The 25,487-nt window shown below is 43.9% G+C and overlaps 2 protein-coding genes across 2 annotated transcripts; one reads left to right on the plus strand and one right to left on the minus strand.

The window, feature by feature from the left end:
• The first annotated feature begins 626 nt into the window (after positions 1-626).
• On the plus strand, positions 627-8,336 carry ccng2 (cyclin G2). The gene is made up of 8 exons (XM_034096188.2): positions 627-738; positions 2,282-2,423; positions 2,697-2,834; positions 3,341-3,591; positions 4,681-4,759; positions 4,922-5,020; positions 5,393-5,592; positions 7,329-8,336. Exons 2-8 carry the CDS (start codon positions 2,319-2,321, stop codon positions 7,447-7,449), a joined length of 993 nt encoding a protein of 330 aa, XP_033952079.1. The 5' UTR covers positions 627-738; positions 2,282-2,318; the 3' UTR covers positions 7,450-8,336.
• Positions 8,337-10,297: 1,961 nt separating this feature from the next.
• On the minus strand, positions 10,298-25,251 carry taf1c (TATA-box binding protein associated factor, RNA polymerase I subunit C). The gene is made up of 15 exons (XM_034096299.2): positions 24,812-25,251; positions 23,783-23,894; positions 19,871-19,920; positions 19,573-19,668; positions 18,339-18,406; positions 18,012-18,262; positions 16,225-16,356; positions 16,028-16,145; positions 15,838-15,909; positions 15,628-15,763; positions 15,217-15,345; positions 14,719-14,896; positions 13,820-13,957; positions 11,815-13,196; positions 10,298-10,832 (listed from the first exon to the last, which is right to left on the minus strand). The coding sequence occupies exons 1-15, from the start codon at positions 24,938-24,940 to the stop codon at positions 10,614-10,616; spliced, it is 3,210 nt and encodes a 1,069-aa protein (XP_033952190.1). The 5' UTR covers positions 24,941-25,251; the 3' UTR covers positions 10,298-10,613.
• Between the last annotated feature and the right edge of the window lie 236 nt (positions 25,252-25,487).

A 25,487-nucleotide genomic window follows, 5' to 3' on the forward strand; every position in this document is an offset into this window, starting at 1 on the left:
TGTAATCCCAAAAATCTATGACTTGTATACATCAGTTTGCAAATGTGGTATATTTCCTCAATAAAGCGGCACACTAAGCTTTAGGTTGAACTTAAATAAATGATTCATCTTTGAGGGCATGTCACAACAAGTCCACACCCAGACTGGGGAGTGTTTGTACACATTCACCGCTGATATGTAGGTAATTAGTCATAAAGTTGGTTGAAGACAATATACACAGCCAGAAGGCACTACGTACGTAATTATAGTTGCATCAGGTCCTCAGGAGTGTGTAGCCGCGAGCCAATAACAATAACCTATTTTGAGCGGACTATTTGAACGAGCCAAAATGAAGCTCGCTGATTGGTTAAGGGAAACATCAGTCAGAGTAGGATCGTATCATGTAATAGGTTTTATTTTCAATTGCAGTGACAGTCATTGATGAATATAAGTTCATTATGGATCTGAAGTACAATATTCATGACAATAGTGTTAGATATTAAGGAAAACGACACCAAAAACATTCGCTGTGTAGTAAAATGTTTTCTGGTAAAACCAAAAGTGGGTGAAGTCTATTCTTAAACCCAGGCGTTTGATTGGTTGCTTGTCCTATGACGTCGGTAAGTGGGCGTGAGCGATATGAACATCAACAAAAGACAGAACAAGAGAAAGGAGAAAGAAGCGACAAGACGAGAAGGACTAACGTATATACGTTACAGCAGAAGAAAACAAATATGTGGATTTGAGCTGCCATAACAGGTAGAGTAAACCATTAATATATACTGAACTCATATTTATAAACCACTGACTAATCGAGGTACATTTGCCTTCTATCAACTATCTGAGAAGAGAGAAGAAAAAAAATCGGATTGAAGTGAACGGTAGACAATGGGACTTAAATGTAGCTATAATCGAAAAAAATACAATACCAATGCTTGTAGTACATTTGATGCTAAATGCATTTCGCCTTTTTATGTTGTAAAAAATATTCGCACAATTTTGACAGAGTTCGTACAGATCATGTTATTGAACGGTAGTTTCTATGTACAGTCAATGTAAGGAAATAGTAACATAAGTAGTGAATGTTTCCTCTTTCATATACGCATTTTAAAAATGAAAAACACCTTGCTATAATCCGTTACGCTTCATTTCTACTGCTAGATCTGTTTTGCTCGTCTGTTGTTATTGGTATCCCTTGGATGTATCTCCTGTCAAAGCAGAGCTCTTTAACACGATTATATTAACCAAGATAAACCCCCAGGAGCACACGTATCAGTTTAATACATTAACAATGGGCATTACTCGATAATACATTAGTTTTTTTCTTTGGTAATGTTGATAAACACTATTCTGAAGACCTTTTTAAGGTTTGGAGTATTAAACGGCAGCCCCTCCCCCGCTCCTCGGAGGATTTTAAACAGCTAGCTACCGTTAGCTTCCTCGGCTATTATCTAGTAAAACGATAATAAAAAAGCCTCTCCAGGCCCGTGAGTTATGTTTTTGTGTGCTTTAGGTTGTTTAGTGAAAGAAAAAACCTTGAAATGGGAGTTTTTCTGTCTGCTAGAGAAGAGATAAGGCGTCTACCGTAGACTGAAACCTGACACCGAAGCCCAGCTGAGGGAAGAGGGCGGATCTTCGAGCTGTGACCCGTTAGTGCTCAGACCAAATGTAGGCCGATGATCTGAAGCCAAACAGCCAAGATACTGATACATTAAAACCCTATTTTTAACCAAACATGGATACATACTGTTATTATAATATTTGACCTGGTATTACATAAAAACCCATATTATCTTGGGCCATCAGAATCAGAAATTTCCCATGGTCTATATGGTGCATAGTTACAAATACGTCTCTGCTGTCGTCTCCAAATGTGAGAGATTTAACACAGTACAATTGGTAAAAATGATGTTGGTCTTCAAATATAACTGCAAGGTAATGTTTTTTAGTTGGTAGAAGAATACCCTAACAACTAATTCATTTATATAAATTGTTCTTGGATATTTTATCTTGATTAATTGGGCTGGTAAAGGCCTTATCTGATATACGTGAACTGCTTAATGTTCTTTGGGGGGAATTAATATTGTAAACAAATCAACTTATCAGATAATCATAAATTCATTTGCGCAACAAAATAACTTAATGGTGTGTGAGACTACAATAAATGCAATTAAAAGATTGACAATAGATCTGGATTATAGTTGTGACTTCTGAGAAATGCATTTGTAAAAAAAGGGGATTTTTTTTAATGAATGTTTATTTGTTATGTTTATGTTGAACCTGGTTGATTTCTGTTTTGCAGAAACTAAGAAATCACTTCCTGCAGTGCCAGCCAAGACATGGATGCCTTCAAGCTGATGAAGGAGCTGAGGGTGAACTATGAGCAGGAGGCGCATTATCTCCCCAGAGAGACGGGGCTGAGGCTCATTGAATCCACGACAGAGGTGAGCACAACGAAACACTCATTATTCTACAGTCGAGTCAGTAAAAGAGGAGTATTCTGAAAAGGCTCCCATTTGGAAGTTATTTTGATTATAGTGACCTTGTTGAGGTGTGGTTATCTCTATTGAAAGTAAAAACAACAATGCATGCCAGCCACGGGTCTAAGCTGCTCTGTAGTGTGACTAGCAGGCCTATTTTGTTTTTCCAAAATGCAAGTAGTCAGCAGTGCGTGGCCGACTAATCCGGTTATTGAACAGAACGTCTTTGTTTTCCAGGATGACAGTCGGATTTCAGCCAAGTGCAGAGATGCCAAAGTGGAGGACGTGTGGAGTCTGACCAGCTTCTTCGGTTACAGCACCCAGACCTTCGTCCTGGCTGTTAACTTGTTGGACAGATTCCTGGCCATGATCAGGGTACGAGATGCTCACCCCTGATTGGACCAGACACTACAGCTTTAGCGTCTGTAAAAGCCTGAAACCTCTCCAGCATATGTCATAGTATAAATTCATAAAAAAGGGGCTGCACAATTGAGATATCCTATATACTTAAAACATATTTGTTTAATACAGATTTATTACACTTGTTAAAAGTCACCTATTATGCAAAATCCACCTTTTCATGTGTCTTCTACATCAACATGTGGAAAGAGATTCTGGCTTGAGTAACCATTAGCCAATCAGCAACCAAGGTACCCCCCCCCCTCCCTTTATCACCTGAATCTCCTCCTAGAGCACCATTGTGTTCTTTGTAACCAAATCTCTCAGACATGTTTTGTATATATCTCAGACCTATAATATATTGTTGAACAAGAGTATAATAGGGGACCTTTAATGAAAAATGAATAAAATACTTCTATCTATGAAATGAGCTTAGCGATGTCAAATGTTCACGTTTCTTACTCACGTCCCCCCCCCCTCAGATCCAGCCAAAGCACCTCTCCTGCGTGAGCGTCAGCTGCCTCCACATGGCGGCCAAAGTGACGGAGGAGGAGTGCAACCTCGCCCCCCCGGTGGAGCTCATCCGCATCGGCCAGTGCCGCTTCACCGCCTCCGACCTCTGCCGCATGGAGAAGATCGTCGCGGAGAAACTCAACTTCAAGTCCAAAGCCGTCACTGCCTTAACTTTCCTGGACCTGTACCACCAGATCGCACTTTCACACGGCACAGACGGGTGAGCGAGACACAGGACATCCAGTGCAGTACATCTCACACACCGTAGTGAATGACTCGCCTGATGTTACCTTGGATACGAGAGGAAAACTTCTCTTATGCTTCCAGGGGGAACGAAGAATCCATAAAAGTAGAAAAGTCTTAATTTAAATATCAACAGCAAAACTATATGAAGACATGCCCACACGTGCAGTATAATCCAAATCCCATGCTTTCCCACTATTTAAAACACACAGGTTTTCCGATGGTCCTGTTTTAGCAAAAGGCACGTGTGGAGAGAATTGAGCGCGTGACTGGATACATGAGACTTTGATAATACTGCGTTATGCAAGAGATTTAAAGGATGTTTTGTTGTTCAACACGATTCACTAAGACCTTTGGATTCTTCGCTCGCCGGGGAGGCATGCGAGAAAGACACAGTTATCTTTAAGCATCCAGGCAACACAGCAGAGCAATTGGCATTTAAAGGGGTGAAATAGTACTCGTAATGTAATAAGAGTTGAGGGACATTCCAGCTGGGTGTTTTCCAAGGTTTTAACAACAGCTGGAAATTAGCCATGTCGGCTAAAGCTGCACCATTTACTGTTTTTGTGACAGTTCATCGATGGGGACTGTCGACGACACTATAAATAAACTAAACTAAATTATCGTGTCATTTTAAGGAAAATCTACTTGAAGAGACTCGCTGTAGAGACGTACTCCACTAGAGTCACCTTTTTAGCAATCAGCAGGGTTTTCTCTGGAGGAAATGTTTGCAGCTCTCATTGCGACACCTTTCTGAAGAATGTCAACATTCAAACCCGAGTTCAGATCAGCCGAGTCACTTCAGGTCAACCTGATGCACCAGCTGTCAGTGTGTGATACTGAAAGGGCACTGATAACATTTGTCCAACACAATTACATAATAAATGTGTATATTCAGTTTCGGTATTACAGTTTTTTCTGCATTGTCACGGGGTCTTACAAATCTTCAGTCAATACTTAAATGTATCTTCTTTTCTATTCTTAACTTATTAAGAGTTCATTCTGCCTGTCTGGGAACTGTCCCCAAACCACCTCTAAACCTGAATGTGTGTGTGTGTGTGAACAGAAAGGAGATCCTCAGCCTGGAGAAACTGGAAGCTCAACTCAAAGCCTGTCTGTGCCGGATCTCCTTCTCTAAAGCAAAGGTAGGAATTCACTGAGGGTCAAAGGTTACACGGTGTTAGTGTAGCTCCGCAGCCTAATGGCGCACTCCGACATGAGCTCCTATTGTTACGATGCTAGTTTGAGTCTGTTTTAAAACACATTTCTTTGTCTCACTGCACTTCCTGTCTCTTTTTGTTCATCAGCCGTCCGTCCTAGCCTTGTCTCTCCTGAGGCAGGAGATCCACGCCGTTCAGTCGGAGGACATGCTGGAGATAGCCTGTCACATCCAGAGACACCTCAAGGTAAACATGCACTTGCCACTTTTACGATGCAGTAAAGGACCAGCGTTTCATTGTTTATTCAAGGATGACATGTTATTTAAGAAGTGTTCCTTTTTAAAGTAGGTTGTGCTTTGAAAATGGAATGGAACGTGTATTTATAGGTCGTCTAGGATCCTGATACGTGTCGGCCATAGTGAGACTTTAGCTGAACCCTCCCACTTACACACTTTTGGGTTCAGGTGTTGCCTGAGCAGCTGATCAGGTTTCAAACATACAGACCCGTTTTAACATGGGGTCCCTCAGCTTCCAGACATGTCAACGGACACCAGGTTACCGTTTAAGTACCCCGAGGGTAGCGGGCCAATGAGCTAAACTGACCTGCTGCGGTTTCAGATTACGGACGCGGAGCTGCGGCTGTGGAGCGAGCGGGTGGCTCGCTGTCTGTCGGACTACTCCTCGCCTGAATGCAGCAAGCCCAACCACAGGAAGCTGCAGTGGATCGTGTCGCGGCGGACCGCCCAGAACCTGCACAGCTACCGCACCGTGCCCGAGCTGCCCACCATCCCCGAGCACTGCTGGGACGAGAGCGAGAGGTGAGCGCCGCAAACGCACCTGAGCAGAAACCGACACTTTGAGAGTCTCAACACACACCTCAGCAGTTACTGTCAGAGCCCAACACACACCCTACAGAGACACTGACTCAGCATAAAGTGAGCCAGGCCTAACTATACCGTACTAAGCCGAGCGAGGCCCTGCAGCGGAAAAGCGCCATAGCACCTTAAACCCACCAAGGAAACTAACACAGCCTTAAAACACCTGAGCAGATACCTTTAGACCCTCGGACTCAAATAGAAATGACAAGGATAAGATCAAATGGATTCGGTTGTTTTCAGTTTCATTGTGATGATGTCACGGTGACGTCATGTGATGACAGCTGATGGAAGACACACCTTGTTGTCTCACCAGACACACGCCAGATGTGGAAGATGTGGAAGTGATCCAGTTGCTCTACCAGAAATACAGTTCCTACTGGAGAAGCACTTCTGTTTCCTTTAAACAAACCCTGTAGTAAGAGTCACGCATATGCAACGAGTGCTTTGAAAGTCAGAGGGACATTATAAAAGTGTGCTGTTACTTCGGCAAGCAGCAACACACACGTTTCTGAAGTGTTGACACACACACACACTCTGCATGATGGGATCATGTCTGCGAGGCGCTGGTCACGTCCCACTGACAGACGTTTCCGTGACGTCGAAAGAGGCCTCGCCTTAAGTGAAATGGCATTTCTGTCTGTGCTCAGGGAAACGAGAAGGAACCAAAACATTCCCCCGCTGACTAACACAAACCCACTTATCATCACATGTTGGTTTTAAACCCTCGTTCTTCCCGTTTTACGCCATGCCTGGACTTTCAGCCGCGTCACAGAACATGAGGTCAGACGATGGGAACTAGTTCTGCTTTAAAAAGGAGGAAATGTTACTTCACCCGTATCATCGGGAAATCCCCGTCCGAGGAATTATTTTAAAACACCCAGAAGGGAAAGCGAGCTTAATCCTTATTTCCTCAAATCGTATCTATTTAAAAGTTGTATCCACCCCAGAGACTATGACCCGGCACATCTTAGATCTTCCTATTTCACTTACTCTGATTAACAGCCGGGAGTTTTCTAAATGTACAAATATGTTTAAAAAAAAGACCTACAAGAAAAACCATTGCTTTGTTGAACGACTTAAAGCAGGGGTGTCAAACTCAATTTCATCGCGGGCCACATTAGAATTATGGTTGCACTCAAAGGGCCGGTGGTAACTTTAAGACTATATAAATATACATAGATAAATATGCATAATAAATATAAAATAATGTATTATTTTACAATATTTCCTCTGCATTGGATTATCATCGGATAGGGTAATAACTTCATAATTAACTACGTCTGAAAGCAGAAGTCTAGGGCAAATCATTGCAAGTCTCTTCATTGCGCATGTCACAAAATGAGATGCATTGTGGGACATGTAGTTTATGGGCAACGTTATCCTGTAAAGCGGCACGTAACATTATAATAAACTTATTATATTCTTTGCAAGCTCTTGTGGGGCCACATAAAATGAAGTGGCGGGCCGGATTTGGCCCCCGGGCCTTGAGTTAGACAGCCCTGACTTAAATGATTTGAATACTCGTTGGTTACTACTATTAATCAGTATCCATGGTTAACGTATGTATGACGGAAACAGAATTCAAACTGGTCTTCATTGACTGTACAAGTTCATAATCATCCACCGAGACGATGTAACCCTCTGTATGCTGACAGTACACCCCTTTGTGTCCACAGTGAGGACTCTTGTGAGGACGTGATGAGTTCAGGGGAGGAGTCGCTCAGCAGTTCTCTGGGCAGCGACGCCGAGGGTCCTTACTTCCCTCTGCACCTCCGCCGCCAACACCTCCACGCCTGACGCCTCGCTGCCTCCCCCCCCAAAAGAAACCTTCGAATTCTCCACCTGTCGTCTTTAATTTATTGTCCGAAAGCTCCGGTACCGGTGGAGAATCGCTCAACTACTGAGCAGTCTGGACTCTTCCTGCTCGATGTGTAGTCGTGTCGAGATGTCACATTCCAGGAGCGTTGTTAGATTGAAAGTTCGGTCTCTAAGGTGCCGATAAAAACATCTCGACCTCAGGCTTCAGTTCAGTTGTTCACGTCGTTGCCAAAACGTATTTATTTAATATAAGAGTTGTACAGAAGCTGAGAGCGGCGACTTTACACGTTTAAGTTATGAAGAGCTCCAACGTAAGGCACTGATAACGGTTTCTTAATAACAGGGTTGGAAACTAGTTTGTATTTCTTTAGAAGATTACATCGTGATGTTTTGTTGACATGAGACTGTTCGTATGCACGTCTGCTCTCACCGTCTGTAGCGAAAGTTTCATTTGCACATTTTAAAAATCTCCTTTAGAGGATGAAATGAGCGGACAGGAGGTTTGTGTCCGAGAGGGAATCTGATGGAATTGTTCACAGGGTGTTCAGATGAAACAGTTAGTGTGTGTGTTCAAGGATGTTTGCATGGATGACCCTGGTTTATATTTATATAATTATTTTAGGATGTAGGTTAGAAGAAAAAAAAAAGTTTGATGTTTGAAAGCGAAAATGCGAAAATGCTGTATGGAAAGAAATAATGCTGACTGTCAAAAATATTTTAAAAATGTAAAAAACATGTAAAACTGTAAATGATGTACAACAAAAAAATGTTTATAGTTCTTTGTAGATATGACGTTATTTATTCTGTTTTTGTCCACTGTACTTTAAAAAAGGTCTAAAATCTTATAAAAAACATTATTTTTTAAATCTGTTGTCGGTATTTTTCTTTTTGAAAATGATGTTGAAAGTTATTTTGGATCAAATCTAAAGATAACGAAAGCAATGATTTAGTCGATGGGTAAATGCTAATATGGTGAATAATAATATATAAAGTTTGGATATTTGATCAATTCTGTCCAAAATATTACATAAATGCAAAGTGAAATTGTTACACACTGGCATTAAAGGTCCCGTGACATTGGCCATTTCTACTGCTCATAATTCCATTGTTGAGGTCTACTAGAATACATTTATATTCGATATCTCTTTCGACTCCACTTCGAGCGATAGAATGACTAACAAAGAACTACTAACAAAGAACTGCTAACAGAGCACTTATATACTAATAAAGGACTGGCTTATCTAAAGCCAGTTGAGTAGCACTTGAAACGATTGTCTCTTTGAAACCTGATGTTCTTATATGATTCTGTTTTCTTCAAGGTTGTGTCTTCCTGCTCGAATGTACTACTTATTGTAAGTCGCTTTGGATAAAAGCGTCAGCTAAATGTAATGTAATGTAATATCGATTCCCCGCTTCGATTCCAAAATTATAAAAGAAAGGTCAAACATTTAGATAACAAAAATATCTTTATTCTTTTAAGCTTTAACTGACATTTTTACAAATAAAAAATGTATTGCACAATAGCTGTTTTATTTTAACCGAGCTATGCCCGTGGCAAGCGAACAGGCACACTATGCCTTGTCTTTTTTAGCGTAGTGGAGCCTCACTGCAACGCCGGCTGTTCTGTGATTCTCCAGAACACACAGATGGCCAGTCCGCCCTTACCCTGTATTCCACCGGGTCGCCGCGGATCCGGTGGAATACAGGGTCTACCGCGTTTAGGGACCATTAAGCAGAACCGAAATTGTGTATTTTGTATGGGTACCCGGCATTTTCTTATCGCTTCCCAACCCTAGTATTCACTCTCTGTCCTAAACGGCTTGCTGGAGCTCTTGCCCCCCCCCCCCCCCCAGCGAAACCCAGCCCGAACACACACACCCTGGCATTTTCACTATAATCTGTACCCCGTGTCCTTTTGTAGTCCATTTCCTATTGTTTGTCTTGTCTTACCCCGGCTGATACTTCACTAAATCCACTGTTTTAATTTGTAAGGTAAAATTGTAAATGTAAATTGTAAATCTGTAACCCTGTAAGGTGTCCTTGGGTGTTTTGAAAGGCGCCCCCCAAAATAAATGTATTATTATTATTATTACCCGCAGCCTGGCTGGGAGTCGGTGTGTGTGCTCACACACCGACTCCCAGCCAATCCACGGACGTAACGTAACGGCTCCACGGATTGGTCCATTTGGATTCTGCAGAGAAAGCTTCACAACAAGGGGACGGGTAATAACCGGGAAAGCATGACATGGGACCTTTAACATTATATCCACTTAGTTGAAGGTTGGTCAGGCGTGGAGAGATTCACAATATGATGTCCTTTCCCCTCGGTAATAACACTGACTCAAGTTCAAACATGTCCCGTTGGTTTTCAAGAACAACCCACATCCTCCGACTAAATCCTCTCTGTTTTATTTAAAGCAGATCACACAAAAGGTTTTAACAGTGCAGGTTGTACTTTCATCAACAAAGTAAAAAAAAACACACACACACACACACACACACACACACACACACACACACACACACACACACACACACACACACACACACACACACACACACACACTCTCTGTGACTCGGAGTGTTATGGAATGAAGTGTCTAATGGAGGGATAAAAGTGAACCAGCAACACACACACACACACACACACACACACACACACACACACACACACACACACACACACACACACACACACACACACACACACACACACACACACACACACACACACACACACACACACACACACACACACACACACACACACACACACACACACACACACACACACACACACACACACACACACACACACACACACACACACACACACACACACACACACACACACACACACACACACACACACACACACACACACACCTCGTTACCCATAAGGCCCAGTCACAAAACAAAGGTAATGTTTTCCTACCAAAGCACAGTCGTCTTCGTCTTCAGGGACAGAGCCACGGTTGCTCTTCCAGTCAGTCCATCATCCATTAGATCCAGCGTGCGTCCTAATGTCCAAACCCAGTGAACCGTAATACATCCATTTCACAAACTCTGATTCCAGATGCATCGAAGGAGGAAGAAGAACAACAGGTATTCCAAATGCTCCGCTCCACGCGTGGCGGACACACTCAGAATCCCATCCGAGGCTTTTTCTTCTTGGCGAGTGGTGCCTGGGACAGCCCCGGTCTCCCCTGGGAGCTCTGGGAGGGGGTGAGGGACTGGGAGAAACCGGTCCGGACGCTCCTCAGAGAGGCGGACTGGGAGGAGGACGAGGCCACGGGTGGAGGAGCGTGGAGCACGGGGCTCTCTTCCTCCAGGAAATAACCGCCGTGCTGCGAGGCATCGTCCTAGAGAAAGACGGGGGGAAAGATGAACAAAGGAAAATGACACTTCCTGGAAAAGACAAGGGCTCATCCAAGTTTGAAGACTTTTCTTTTTGTCGCTGCTTTTAATTGAACGAATATCTTAAACTGCACTGTAACTTTTATCCATGTATTTATTTAATGTTTATTTTATTAGCTTTTCTTTTTTAATGCTTAATGTCTTTCATTTTTTGTAAAGCACTTTGAATTGCCTTGTGTTGAAAAGTGCTATATAAATAAACTTGCCTTGCATCTCCAGTCTGCTCTCGAGAGCGAAGCGGATTTTTTACATGTTGCAGAAGTGCATATCAACATTATATCAAATGTTGTCTTAGAAATAACTCTTAAAGAATAAATAACTCTCGTTTTCTTTGTATTGTTTCTGTTCTGATTTTATCTTAAGGGTGGGCTAGGTAAGTTTGGAGAAACCAGCTCGAGTGTGCTAGAATTTGAAAATACACAACCGGAGCCCCTCCCCCAACACACACGAACGCGCACATGACCAATGAGGGCACGAGATCAGTTTGTGCCCCGATGGAAGGCTGACAGGCAGGTAGGCCATCCAGTTACTTTAGCCGGCTCAGATGATTGGTCGTGCTTTTCACAGCGCCACGGCTTCCACAGATGATATTTTTTATGGATTTTTTGTCAAAGCACTTCAGATATTCATTGCTATCTTTCTCAAAGTTTCTCAAACTTACCTACCCCACCTTTAAGCGTCTTGGAGCATTAGGAAAAGCGCTATCAAAATCCAACGTACTATTAAAGCAACGTATTTAAGGCTAACTTCTGCTAATGCCTTTTTATGTTTCTGCAACGCAAACATTTCCCAAATTGGGATCAAGAAAGTACTTCGTATCTTATTATTATCTTATCTTAAATCAACGTATTTAATGCTAACTGCTGCTAGCAACCGCCACCAAAGCTTCTGTGTGGAAGATCTGTAGTCGTTACCCCTCCCTCTTACCTGCGGTGCGAACAGAGCGCTGAGGTAGTCTTCTTGGGGTTTGCTCCTCCTCACAGTGGCCGGGGTGGAGTCGAGAGGTTTAGGTGTGTTTGGGGGGGCGTTGGTTCTGCTGGGGGTCTGGTTCCCTGGTTGAGAAGTGAGGGTCTGGTTCCCTGGTTGAGAAGTGAGGGTCTGGTTCCCTGGTTGAGAAGTGAGGGTCTGGTTCCCTGGTTGAGGCGTGGGGTCTGTTTGACTGGAGGAGGGTGTTGCAGCTCGTGGGATCCCCCTCCCTACAGACCCCTCCGCCTGGGACAGCCCCCCCCCGCTGTCGGACCACGCCCCCAAACTGGCGGACGAGGACCACCCAGACAGATCCGAGAAGTCGCTCAGGTCCGACTGGTAGCTCAGAGACGAGCAGAAGCTGCTGGACAGCACCGAGCGCTGGCTGGACGCTCTCCTCACCTCCTTCTCCCTCCTCCTCTTCCTCCTCAGAGCCTCCACCTTCTTCTCCCTGTTCAGCCCCAGGTTCTCCGCCCACCACGCCTGCCAGGCCCCCTCCCCCTGCCAGGAGATAGTGAAGCGCTCGCTCGTCGGATCCCCCCAGCCGTCGGTCTTCACCGCGTCGGGCACCTCCACCACCTCCTGGGCTCCGAGGGAGGCGGAGACGGCGCTGTGAACGAGCAGCGAGCGGTTGGCCATGCACGCTCTGAGGTCCCGCCTCACGTTCTCCACGCGCTCCTTCTCCGCCGAATCCTCTCCTCTCGCTTCATCGTCAGACGACAAGTCGATGAGTTCTTTAGTTGTGATTTTGAAGGGCTGCCTGCGCTGTGGGCGGGGCTTATTCTTGTGACTCTTTTGCATCAATTTCTGCAGCCACTGTTTCCATGTGAGCAGAACGCCGTCGCTGAGCTTCTGGCTGCCGCTCGTCGTTTCCTCCACGCGGCTGGGTTCCTCTGGAATATCAGCTTTTTCTTCTCTCACGGTTTCCTCGTTCAAACCCGTGTCCAGTCCACTCACGGTTTCATCATTGTCGTAGTCATTGACGATGACCTGCAGCTGCACATTCTTCATGCGGCGGGACTTTCTTGGGGACCAGGACTCGTTCGAGGAGGCGTACGTGTCCAGTTCTGGCCGTTCTTCCTCCTGTGTTTCAGCCACAAAGCTCTGCGTCTGAGTCGGGCCGATTATGTCTTCGTCGCTCGATGCTTCCGATATGAGCCTCAAAGACGGTGGTGGTTGTTGGGCTGGATTTATCTCTGAAATGGTGTTTTTCTCCAGAGCTGGTGGAGGGGTGTGCGACTGCTCGGGCTCCAGGATCTGGTAGAAAATATCCCCCGCCTCGGTCAGCTGGAGGACACAGATACACTCCTCGCCCCCTCCTCTCTTCTGGATACAAGTCAGACCTGAATACACAACAACAAAAGTTCAGCCACGTGTGATTTAAGTAAAAGTCTGGAATATTATGTAGATTACACATCGTACAGTTAGGACAGAGCTCAAACCACTGTGACAGAGTGTGTATACAGCTAACATTTTTCAGACCACTGAAAGAAATGCTATCGTTTTACTATTTATAGCCTTGTGTGTAAAATAAAATGTTCTCTAAATGTCTAACAGGTCAAATCTGTGATGGTAAAACCAGGTTTTTTCAACAATATTAATGTCTAAAGTATTTTTGAACATTTGTACTGTGATGTTTATAAAATGCACTTTTCTTCTTTGCATCATTTGATTCATAAAAACCCTGCAGTTTTGATATTTTCATCAGTTCTGATTTTTTGCAGATAAATTCTAAAAATTATAATATTTGTATTTGAAATGAACGAGAAATGATGTCAGTATTGTAATGTTCATTTTACTACCATATGTTTAGGGTACATTAGAAATAGTGTTTGAACCCCAGGGAGCACTCTCGTCCCGCTCCGAACATATAATGGTCTCAATTCTTCAAAGGAAATGACCAGTTAGTTACTCAAATTCAAAATTACACACCACAAGTACTTGAATATGTGACACACACACACACCTGCTGCCGGTGAGGAGAGTCTGCTGGTGGCCAGCTCCAGGCGGTGAGGGAGTTGGACAGGAAGGTGTCTCAGGCTGTCTCTGGGTCTGAGCAGCGCCTGAGGAGGACCCCGACTGGAACAGGCTTCGGCTTTCCCCCCTACACACACACACACACACACACACACACACACACACACACACACACACACACACACACACACACACACACACACACACACACACACACACACACACACACACACACACACACACACACACACACACACACACACACACACACACACACACACACACACACACACACACACACACACACACACACACACACACACACACACACACACACACACACACACACACACACACACACACAAGAAAAGAACCAAACCTGGACACTCAATACACTGTGTTAGAGCCAGTATTTTGTTTTTATAAGAAAGGCCACCTAATCTGTAGTCAACCAGAGTATAAAAGACTACAATTCCCACGACGCCTCCTCTAAAGTAAGAGTGATGGGCAACCTGTTAGAAAGGCCCCGTCGAGGCAGCTTTTAACGTCCAACTACCCTTTAAGTTATACAAGCCTTAACAAAGAAAGAAAGCAAGAAAGAATACTTAAGTTGTTTGTTATTTTATTTGAGTTTTGCCTTTTTATTTTGACTATTGTAAAGGCCTCTTTTCTTTGTGTAAACGTTTGTTATTTTATTTTGAGCAAACCCATTGCATAATATCATCCAAACCAACTCATCAACTGTAAGTAACACAAATATAAAGGAAAGAAAACGAGTTACAAATGTCTGTTTAAGGCGCCTAGTGGCTTGACAGAAAAATAAGGAAGGAAGCCACGACACACTGAAACATTGTACACTTATGTGTAGAAATGTCATATTGCACAGACCTGAGTACTGCAGCAGGGTGATCTCCTGAGAGCTGTGGGAGCCCAGCAGAACCTTGGCGGTCCGGGAGGAGGCGGAGCCAGGGAAAGTGTGACAGAACATTGGTGGAGACTGCATCATGTGATCCCACTTGAGCATGTGCACGCAGGGGAAACGCTCGTCCATGATGTAGGCCGAGTGCTGACAGAGAGACACGGGTAAAGTCAGAGAGGACACTAACAAAATATATACTTTCTGAAACTGAAACAACACAATCACATAACAGACACAGTGACACATTTACAGGCTAATTGTTCAAATATAAGCACCAAATATGAGAACCCTGACACCTAGTGGTCTCAGTGAGGTACTGCACATTTCTTCAACTTCTATCGTGAATTATTTGGTGTCTTTGGACGCTTTAGTATCATTATTATTATTATGTTAGACGAAGTTCTGTGTGTTTAAATAAACTTTGGACAAGCCACCTGTGTCTTATATCCCTGTTAATGTTTCCGTACCTGCGTGGTGATGAGGTGGTGGAAGGGGTGGATGTCTGCCAGGTATCTGGACAGGATGAGTCTCTCTCCACTGCGACATTCGGCGGTGTTGCTGATACGAAACAGAGTGTGATTTGAGACAGGACTCACCTGAGGAGACAGAGGAGGAAGGACAGAGTCAATACCTTAAAAAAAACGTTGTGTTTAGCTGAGATTTTAAAAGAAGATGATTAGGTTTCTTTATGGAACTTGAACTGAAAAGGATAAGAGGTTGGCTGTTATTTCGACTAAATCTAAGAATGAATATATTTACCACACAACTTACAAGATTGATGCATTTAATTCCCCTCAAAAAGGTACATCTATTTTACTGCAAGTCATCAGTTAGTTGACTTTTACCAAAGTGTCTTATTCATCAACAACACCACTCGCCCTGATGTCAGTGAGCTCCACCCCCGTCCTGTCTGCATACACCATCACCCTGGGGTGGGCGGAGAACTCGCACCATCGCCATGACGACTTGGCGTTGAAGTACAGGTTTTCCCCCTCCTCCCGAACCCTCTGCATCCTAAGGGCAAAGGTCACTTTTAGTTCTGATTGGATTTGAAAACAACACTTTGTCCTCAAACTAATTGTCCTCACCCTCTGCCGACGGTCCACAGGTCTACCGCTCCGCTCTCGCTCGCCACCAGAACTTCCCCTAGAACATGAGGACTGAACATGAAGCAGATTATCTTTATTTTAACACATGGTCCTAATTTCTTACATTTGCCACATATCAGGAACCCCTCGCCTCGGGGGGGGGGGATTCAACTCCCTGGGTCCCACTCACCTGACACTGATGCAGGTGGCGACCTCTTTGGTGTTGACCACTTCCATCAGCTGAGGCTTGTCTCCTTCACTGAACCTCCAGACTCCACACAGGTGGTCCGAGCGCACGGCCACACAACCTGGGAACCAAGGCGCGGTCAAATATCCGGAGCCGCATCACACCCCTGATGACATTTCTAAATGCTTTCTGGCTCTTACAGTTGTTGATAAGTGAGACGGTGCTGATCTGTCTGACGGGGGCCTTCAGCTGGAAGCTCCACAGATCAGAGCTAATGGTGTTCACACAGGGGGCGGTCCCTCTGTGCTGCTGCAGCTCCACTCTCTGGAAGTCTGAGGGATTGAGTTAAGGAACAGAAACAAAATGCAACAAGAACACCAAACAGCTTTACTTACACCCCACCGTTATTGTTGCTACTGTCTTCAGGAGGCATAACTCTACGTCCGACGTAGAACCGAAGGTTAAGACCAAACTAAAGTTATGACTCGTGCACCACTTAGACTTAAGCCCTGTATGCGTTGCGCCCGGGTGTCACTTTTACGCCTCGTATGGAGCAGGCGTAAATCGGAAAGACAGACTAGTATCCATAGTAACCAGGTAAAACAGGCAAGAAGGATATTAACGATGGCAGGGCGTCTTGTTTACATGTTTAACAATGAAAGGGCATTAAGAAGAGAAAGAGTCGTCCGTGATCGAACAAACCCACTGGACATCGATTCAGTGAACTGACAGAGGGGTTTCGTTTCCGCAGACAAGCCCTTTTTGATTTAATCGAGGAGATCTCCCCTCAACTCCGGCACGGATCAGACCGAAACGCTGCGCTCTCCCCAACCTTGCAGCAGGTGCTGATTGCGCTCAGATTCTACGCGAACGGGGCCTTTCAGAAATACTGTGGGAGACATGATTAATGTTCATCGCACAACTGCATGTCGGGCTATAAGACAAGTTTCATTGGCCCTCCAGCACCGATTTCTTTCTCCGTCAGTTCCCGCTGTAGCTCTGACAAATCCCTCTTTCTCTTTCAGGGTGTGGCCATTTGGGATTCCCCTTGAGTCATCGCTGACGCTGTGGGAATTCCCTCTTCTCTGTTGCTTAGCAACAATTACTGTTTGGCGTGTATTCACGTGGACGCGCATCTTAAGACCAGGCGCAGCTACGCCCGAGACTAGTCAGGCTTGGTGCACTCGGTGTAAATTCGAATCACTACGTCGGACGTAGCTAAGCCCGACGTTAGAGTTAAGCCCTACTTTTTTACGCCCATCTGGTGCACTCCACTCCTGGGTTTGAAACCAAATAGTCTTTCTGCCTAGGAAGGTTGCAAACGGAGTGAAATGACCTGGAATGACCTAAGTTGCCGCCATGATAACAGCTATTCAAATTCTTTTGCACTATTTTATCAGTTTTATTCGTTTTATATATGTGTTGCTCTGTTGGAGGAGCCTGTGACTTACGTTTTTCATTGCCATATCTACACTGTAGCTAAAGTGCACATGACAATAAAGCCTTGAATCTAGTGATAAGAAAAGTAGCTTCAATGCTTCCTTTGTTTTCCCCTTTAGCGCTTCACACACTATTGGATCACAACCCTGGGGTGTTTCTCAATCTCGAGTACGCTTGCTTGGTAGCACATGTCTTCCGAGCATCTTGCTTCAGAAGCGAGGCAAGAATCCTTCCTGGCATTCGGAAAACGAAGAGTGGAACAGGCGAGCAAGTGTGCGTCATATGAGAGGCCCCGCCTTACATTGGTCTGTGCGCAAAGCATTGTGGGGATTTTAAGGCCCGCGGAGTCTACACATGTGCAGCCTCGAAATTTCTCCTAACGAAGTACGCCGGGCTCGGTAGAATTCCAAGTATGCTGGAGATTGGAACAGTCCTTCGGCGGCACTCGATGACGTAGTATGCTTGAAATAGTGGCTCTGAAGCAGCTTTACTCGCGATTGAGAAACACCCCTGGTCTCCAAATGTAAGTATGCAGTCTGCAGGATACTGAGGCAGTCCAGCCCCTGGTTCCCGGGGTAGAGGAGGCAGCCGCTCTGAGAGTCGCTGCTGCTCTGTGAGAAAGGGACGAAGGCCATAGCGCCCCCTGTGGCTGCTTCGGAGAACAGCATGCGCTCCCTCTGCTCATTCAGCTCCTCGAACAGCAGGGAGCCCAGCAGGGCGGGGGGCACGGCGGGCAACACGTCCGACAGCATGGAGCCGTACGCGTTCAGCACCTTGGACGGAAATGACAACGGACGCCTGGACAAAAGATGGGACAAATAAACCCAACAATCACACAGCCACAGATATTCACCGGTCAGTCCGCGCCACTCACTTTTTCAACTTCCCCTTTTTGATGAGGCTTTCCATTTTCCTCATGTAGACGGAGTCAATGCGAGACATCTGCAAAACACACCAAACGCATCATATTATAGTTAGGGGTCGACCGATTATCGGGGCCGATATTCCTCATTTGACCGATTATCGGTATCGGCCTTTTTTTAATAAAATTGCTGATACAACTTTGGCTCTGATGCGGCCGTTTCTCTGGCTGCAGTCACCACTCTGTGTACACGAGCAATGTCCCGCCCGCAGCGCTATCTGATTGACACTTCAGTAATAGCCTATCAACACTGAAGATTTTCCGGCGGGAGCCAGCCAGAGAGGCGGGACCTTCTCAGATTACAGGCAGGTGCGAAAGAACGCAGACACAGTTACACAGGGACGCGGGAAGTCAGTCAGAGTTGGGGGTGCGTGCAGCGTCTCGCAGCAGAGTAACTGTGGTGGGGGGGGGGCTGCGAGTGGAGCCTCGCAGTTTTTCAGGTTGATATGTGAAGCTCATTAGCTAGCCAACATGTATCTAGAAAATGTTTAGCAAAATATTAGAAGTGAGGCTACTAGACTAACGTTAGGTCTACTGCAATAGCCTCACTTTTAATAGTTAATAGTCCTTATTGGGATGTTATGCTAGATAGACAGGCATTGTTTTGATGCAATAAATTAAGCATCGTTAGTAAGCATGTCAGCCTGCAGCCCTACTTCTTGTCTCTCTCCAACTCATTGCAGATGGCTGCACTAAAGAAAAGGGCAGAGAGAGGAAACCAGTTGTAAGATGTTTAAAAGTTCATTAAACATAATTATGCTTAAATGCATTTCAAAGACGTTGTGTTGGAGTTTGTGTTATTCTACATTTTGACACCAAGATTTTCTGATTTTACTGCAAATGTATATCGGTTCCAAATATCGGTTATCGTCTCCTTTATTATTAATAATCGGTATCGGTCTTGAAAAAGCCATATCGGTCGATCCCTAATTATAACGTCATACAAAGCAAGATCAACAGCTTATTGATTATAGCATGTAAAGATAATGTGGTATCACTATAGGGGAATTGCTCAAAATGGAATTTATGCTTTAACAGAGCCACGGACCAACTGGAGATCACAAGGCAGCCACTGCTATTTGCGTCTATTCATATTTTCAACCATACATTTGAAGAACTGTTGGATTGATAAGAAATTAAAGAAATACACGTTATAGAAAGTAGAGTATATTCTTGTGAATCTCACCTTTTTCGTTCCTTGTTTGAAGATTAAGTCTTCATTCAGAATTTCGCTCATGCTCCCGAAGGCGTCCTGGCAGTGGTCCATGAAGAAGTTCTGCATCTGAAAACAAAGCATGTTCACAAACTTTAAAACACAGAACTAAAATAAGCTTAAAACTGATTTCAGGTCGGCGAGCTTGGATGTGCTTTGAAACACGTCTTCTTAATCTGTGTTGTATATGATAACAGGCATTTCAGGATTAAGACAGACGTCTCTTGAATCTGAGAGGGGGGTTTGTAAACTGTTGAATGTTCACACTCACATGTTCTGGGAAATCCTGCGGATCTGGAGGCGTCGAAGGCCAGAGGACAGCTGGACAAAATACAAACACACAAACAGATGATTTATTAAATATAAGGGTACTTCAACATAGGGCTGCTCGGTTATGGCAAAAATCATAATCTCGATTATTTGGGTCAATAATTGTAATTGCGATTATTAAATGCGATTATTCATTGACTTTGAAAACATCCATTTATTGGATAAAAAAATGTGAACATTATGTTTTTAACAGTTGATTACCCTGAACTTTAAGTATAATTCAACTGAAAAACCCAAACAATTAATTAATAATAATAATTAAAAAATAATCGTTATAAAACGATTATTTTTTAATTATTATTATTAATTAATTGTTTAATTAAACATACTGTTCACATTTTCGTAATCGTTGCAAGCCATAATCGCGATTAAAATACGATTAAAATACGATTAAAATACGATTAATTGAGCAGCCCTACATCAACATAGGGCTGCCCCTACATATGACATATGTTGTCGTGACGATAATCGCGATATGTGCATTCGCGATATTCACATCGCGTGGACGTGCGATATTTAAAAAATGTTTAGGACTTGCGAAATTAAAGGAATGGTATGCTCATGACACTCATTTTTAAATAATTATCATCCGATAAAACAGACCAGTCTCTGCCAGTCTCTCTTTTTTTTTTTTTAATCCGATGACATTATCAGTGATTTTAAACTGATTATATACCGAAATAACATCAACACTGTGGGCGCCGCCATTTCCCGGACGTGACGTAATCCATGCGTTTGGTTTTCGAAGACACGTTGATCTCCATGTTATTTACTGTAGTTTCTCTATTCAAATATGCCTCACTGTATCGCGAAATATTGCCATAATTCGGATAGGAACAATCCACGGAATGCTCGGTTCCATCTGTTGCCAAAAGGTAAGCATAAGAAGTACATTCGGAGGCAGTGGCTAGCGAAATGTGGCCGGCCCGAACCGAGAGATTCACAGGCTCATGTATGCAGCGAACATTTCACATTTCCGGACGACTACTCTGAGAGTATGATCAAACATAACATGGGATTTATGGAACAACCATTACTCAATGGAGATGCAGTACCATCGGTCTTTCTGGTGTCATCACCGACCAGGACACCAGTTCGGCCAGTTGAGAAATCGCCCTCTGCAAGTGTGAAGCGACGGAGGAGCAGAAGTAGTGCTCGGAGTAAGAATAAGGTATGTTATAGCGCATTTCCATTGCAGCGGCTAGCCCCGTTTTAACGTCCAGGCCAGGACAGTTTTTGGTGGCCTTTCCATATAGCGTAGTACCGGCTAGTGTGTATTTCCCCCCAGTTTTTCCGGCTCCATAAAATCGTGATTCTATGGCCAGGGACAACGAAGCTGAGTATGCTAAACTAGAGAGGGAATCGCTAGCAAGGGTGGTACTACATGCATACATATAGTATCTTATATAATCTTCCCATTATACACACATGCATTTCCAAACATTTGGACTACCTATGTTGCAAATGTATTATCTTTTCAATTTACACACGGCATCTATTGCACGTCTGTCCGTCCTGGGAGAGGGATCCCTCCTCTGTTGCTCTCCCTGAGGTTTCTCCCATGTTCCCTTTAAACTGGGGGTTTTCTTCGGAAGTTTTTCCTTGTACGATGTGAGGGTCTGAGGGCAGAGGGTGTCGTATTGTCATACTGATATGTATGGCTGAATTCCCCCATCCAATCTCTTCACATTGGTCAAAACTTGTTCCTCTGCTGACGAGTCCGAACTGAAATACACCGCCATGTTTCCGTGTGTTGACAAAGTGAACGCATGGATGACGTCACGACCATCACGTGACTACTGAAAATGGCAAACATGGCGGCGGCCAGACGGAATATACAGGTCTTGATAAAAAAGAGCTATAAAATCATTATTTACCGGGGAATATCGCTGATTTCTTCAGGGTATGGTTTAAACATAACGTTTCACTAAATACTGAAGTTTTGATTAATTATCTAATGAGTGGACCATTCCTTTAAGTAGCCAAATTAACTCAAACACGTCATGTTACAATTATTTTGCTGCTTGCTACAAAAGGAAACCTCGCACGGCTCTCATGTCGGGGTACTTGAGTGAGTGACATGCAGGCTCTGCATGCACCGCAAACCACCAATCACAATCAAGCCTCCAAAGCAAAGGGACCCGGTGATTAAAGGTAAACACACTGAATAAAGTAGTTTCATGTGTTTCTCCAGTTCGGCGGTGCTAACCGAGCTAGCTCAGCTTGTTGCTCAGATAACTTAAGATTAGGGATGCACGATAATTATCGGCCCGATAATTATCGGTCCGATATTAGGAATGATGACGTCATCCCGATAAACCCGATAACAGTATTAATAGCCCCGATAATATACAATATATTTGTTGGGTAAAAAAAAAGAAAAAAATACTGCGGTGTGGGTGGATTGGGATGAGGGGCGCTTGTTTTTCACTCGGCTCCTCCCGTTTTACCAGTACTGTGGTATTAGTGGTTTAGGAAGAGGGGAGTTCTTCACAAATCCAGCGCTCCCTAATACTTCGAACCTGATCAGTCACCTGAAACATCGCCATCGCTACGATGGTGTGTTAAAAGCGTACGAAGACAATAATACAATACAAAGTGTGTGTGTGTGCGTGCGCGTTGGAGCTATGTGCAACTCAAGGCATATGCTCGAACCGGAGCTGCCTGGACGCTGCAATCATGTTGCTGAGTGTGCTGACTTTTCGTACAATGTCCCACTGTCTGCTTCCTGCATCAAGTCAAGTGCTCGGCGCAGTTGCGGCGAAATGGCGCTCCTCTGTTTTCATTTAAACAGCTCCTAATATCCGTTAGCCATACACCAGATGCTAACAACAACAATGCACGTAAGGTCTCTCTCTCGCTCGCTCGGGCCACACACACACCCTCCTGGTCCTCCAGATGGCCAGTCGGTGCCTGCCGGTGAGCGTGGAAGTGTGGTCTGCCACAAGCGGGCGGCAGGAGTGGGGCTGTCAGCATCAGCTTGTAGATGGTATTTTAATCTCGATGCGCTCTGAAACAACGGGGCGGCCAAAGTAAAAAAATACACATGCGTTAATCGCGTTAAAATAATTAGTGGCGTAATTTTTTTTTTTATTATCGGTTATCGGTATCGGTCTTGAGAAGCAGGAAGTTATCAGTATCGGTTTCAAAAAACCAATATCGTGCATCCCTACTTAAGATCCAGACGTCCGTGACTAAAATCCTTCGTGCGGTTAAATATAGTTAAAAAAATACCAATTGTATAGCATTAAGTTCAAGGAAGGAAGGTTTGCGGGAAAAAAACTGTATTTTCTTCAATTCCTGTATGTTTTCATATCGCAAGAAAAAAAAAATCGCAATGTCAGTTTTTTCCAATATCGTGCAGCCCTACTTCAACAGAACTTTGTGTGATCTCACTGTCATTTAATTATTGACTGTCCAATATGTTGGCAGTTGTAAGGCATCTTTTTTTAAACAACAGTACAACAAATGTCAGAGACAATTTTAGCCCACGGGCCGTTAGACTGAGCCGTGTAAAGTGTCACTCCTCGCCTGGGTTTATAATACACTGTTCATGCGTCTATTACAATATTTCCATTACTAAATAGTACTTTATTGTATAATCTCTTTGTCTTATGTTTTGTTTGTATATATTTGTCTTATTCTTGCAATGTACTTTCACCATTATGTCTATTGCAGTATGTCATGTATTTTTCCTTTTATGTTAGGTACTGTGTCGCATTTCTGGAAAAAGTGCCCAAACAAAAAAAGTTCATAAGCCTTTTAAATCTGATTTTAAGTCAAGTGTCTCTCCTGCTTCAGCTCTCCAGATGTTGACTGCTGTCTGAGACCTGAATGACCCTCATGCACTCACAGTTTTTGGGGGGCAGGAGGGGAACTGGTGCTGGCTCTGTGTGACGCCATGTCTCCCCTCTGACCTGATGCCTGGAGGTAAAGGTCCAGCTGGAGAGAGGACCAGAGCCACCCTGAAAACACAAACACACCACGAGAAGACTGACATTACAGGTGACATCTTAGAAAGTCTGATCCTGTTAAGGTAAAAACAAAAAACAGCTCCACACTGGAACATGTCAAAGAAAAACAGTGGATTCAACATTGTTATGATTTTCACAAATAGAATAAAGGTTTAATAACAAATAAAATGTATCATATTTAGGACAATGTAGTCCAGATGTGATTGTCTAAGAAGTATAGGTTTTTGAAGGAGACCTTGTGCAATGTGGTCCTGATGTGAACAAAAGGAGTGACATGTTTTGTCAGGGTCTATGCAGGAATTCTGAAGTCGAATGAAAGACCTTTTAAGACCCTTTCCATACATTTTAAGACCTCATCGCCACTTGGAGTTGTAACCGGTTACCTTGGCGACACACTTCACCTCACATTTACTATACAGTATTGATTGTCCTTCCTCCTTATCTTCCCACCATTTGGACGCAAACTTGCATTTCCCCATAACACCAACCGGCGTAACGGACCGTCGCGCGCTATCGAGCAGTGAGCGTGCGATGTCCTGTTCAGATTACGTCAAATCCAACGTGATGCCATAAATAAACTACACAGAATCACACTACACACCTACGCAATGATTACATTTAGGCAGACTGTAGAATACAACCTCTTTCGACAATTCATATACTTATAGAAAACAAGCTACAAAATGTAATACCTTGGAAATTGCCGTTTAATACTTTTTAATAGCCTTAATTTTCGCTAAATTGATCAGCTTTTAATACTTTTTAAGACCCCGCGGACACCCTGTAATATCACTGACATGTAAGTATTGTTATTACGATGCATGGCTTGAGAATATTTACAAATATGGTTTATATTCATATGTTTCCGTGTGCGTATGTGAAATAGTAGCATTTGACAGCTGACCCACCTGAGGTCGGACTCCGTCGTAGCAGCCCCAGTTTCCTGCACAGTGTTTCAGGACCAAGTCTGGAGGTCCACAGTTGTAAAACGAAGGGTAAAGTTGCTCTGGGAACTGGTAATCCATTGTATTCGTCATACAAAAATTGACTAAATTATGTAACGTTGTGGGTCCTTATTCCTTCCTTCTCCCAGCGTGTGCGGTAAGGGACACGTCTGGGCATGTTGTTCTCAGCTAACGCTAACTCACATGCTGTTAGCTAGCGCCAATACATCCATTTCTCTTCTTGTAATCATGATGTCAGGAGTTCAACACCTCAGATTACAACCTGTCCACAAAGAGGCACACAGGGCAGTGCAAAAATTATCAATTAAGTGGTAAATTAGTCCAATTTCCCCTGTTTTTCGCCGAACACGTGCAGACTCCCCACCACGAAGCTCAGTCAGTCTGGCGGCAGCTGGCAACAACAAAACAACACGACTTCCGGTTGTCATTCTTTTTTTTTTTTAAACATGAACTATTACTAAAACAATAGTTAAAAATGTGTATCTTGACAAATGACATCCGCACGTGACACCCAAGATTAGGAAACAAACAAACAAAACGACAATTTAATAAATAATCGACTTTCAAAATGGGGTCTATGCTTTTACTTTGAAGTCATTATTATTATTTTACATTTCAA

This window comes from Pseudochaenichthys georgianus, chromosome 12, assembly GCF_902827115.2.
Source record: "Pseudochaenichthys georgianus chromosome 12, fPseGeo1.2, whole genome shotgun sequence".
Lineage (NCBI taxonomy): Eukaryota > Metazoa > Chordata > Actinopteri > Perciformes > Channichthyidae > Pseudochaenichthys > Pseudochaenichthys georgianus.

Bases quoted from the DNA above. Each gene is read 5' to 3' on its own strand.
- ccng2 (XM_034096188.2), top strand. From the start codon at position 2,319: ATGGATGCCTTCAAGCTGATGAAGGAGCTGAGGGTGAACTATGAGCAG. The intron at 2,835-3,340 runs GTACGAGATGCT...CCCCCCCCTCAG, and splicing joins GATTCCTGGCCATGATCAGG to ATCCAGCCAAAGCACCTCTC. The intron at 3,592-4,680 runs GTGAGCGAGACA...GTGTGTGAACAG, and splicing joins CTTTCACACGGCACAGACGG to AAAGGAGATCCTCAGCCTGG.
- taf1c (XM_034096299.2), bottom strand. From the start codon at position 24,940: ATGACGAATACAATGGATTACCAGTTCCCAGAGCAACTTTACCCTTCG. The intron at 15,764-15,837 runs GTGAGGACAATT...CTTTGCCCTTAG, and splicing joins CTGTGGACCGTCGGCAGAGG to GATGCAGAGGGTTCGGGAGG. The intron at 10,833-11,814 runs GTAAGAGGGAGG...GTCTTTCTCTAG, and splicing joins GCGCTCTGTTCGCACCGCAG to GACGATGCCTCGCAGCACGG.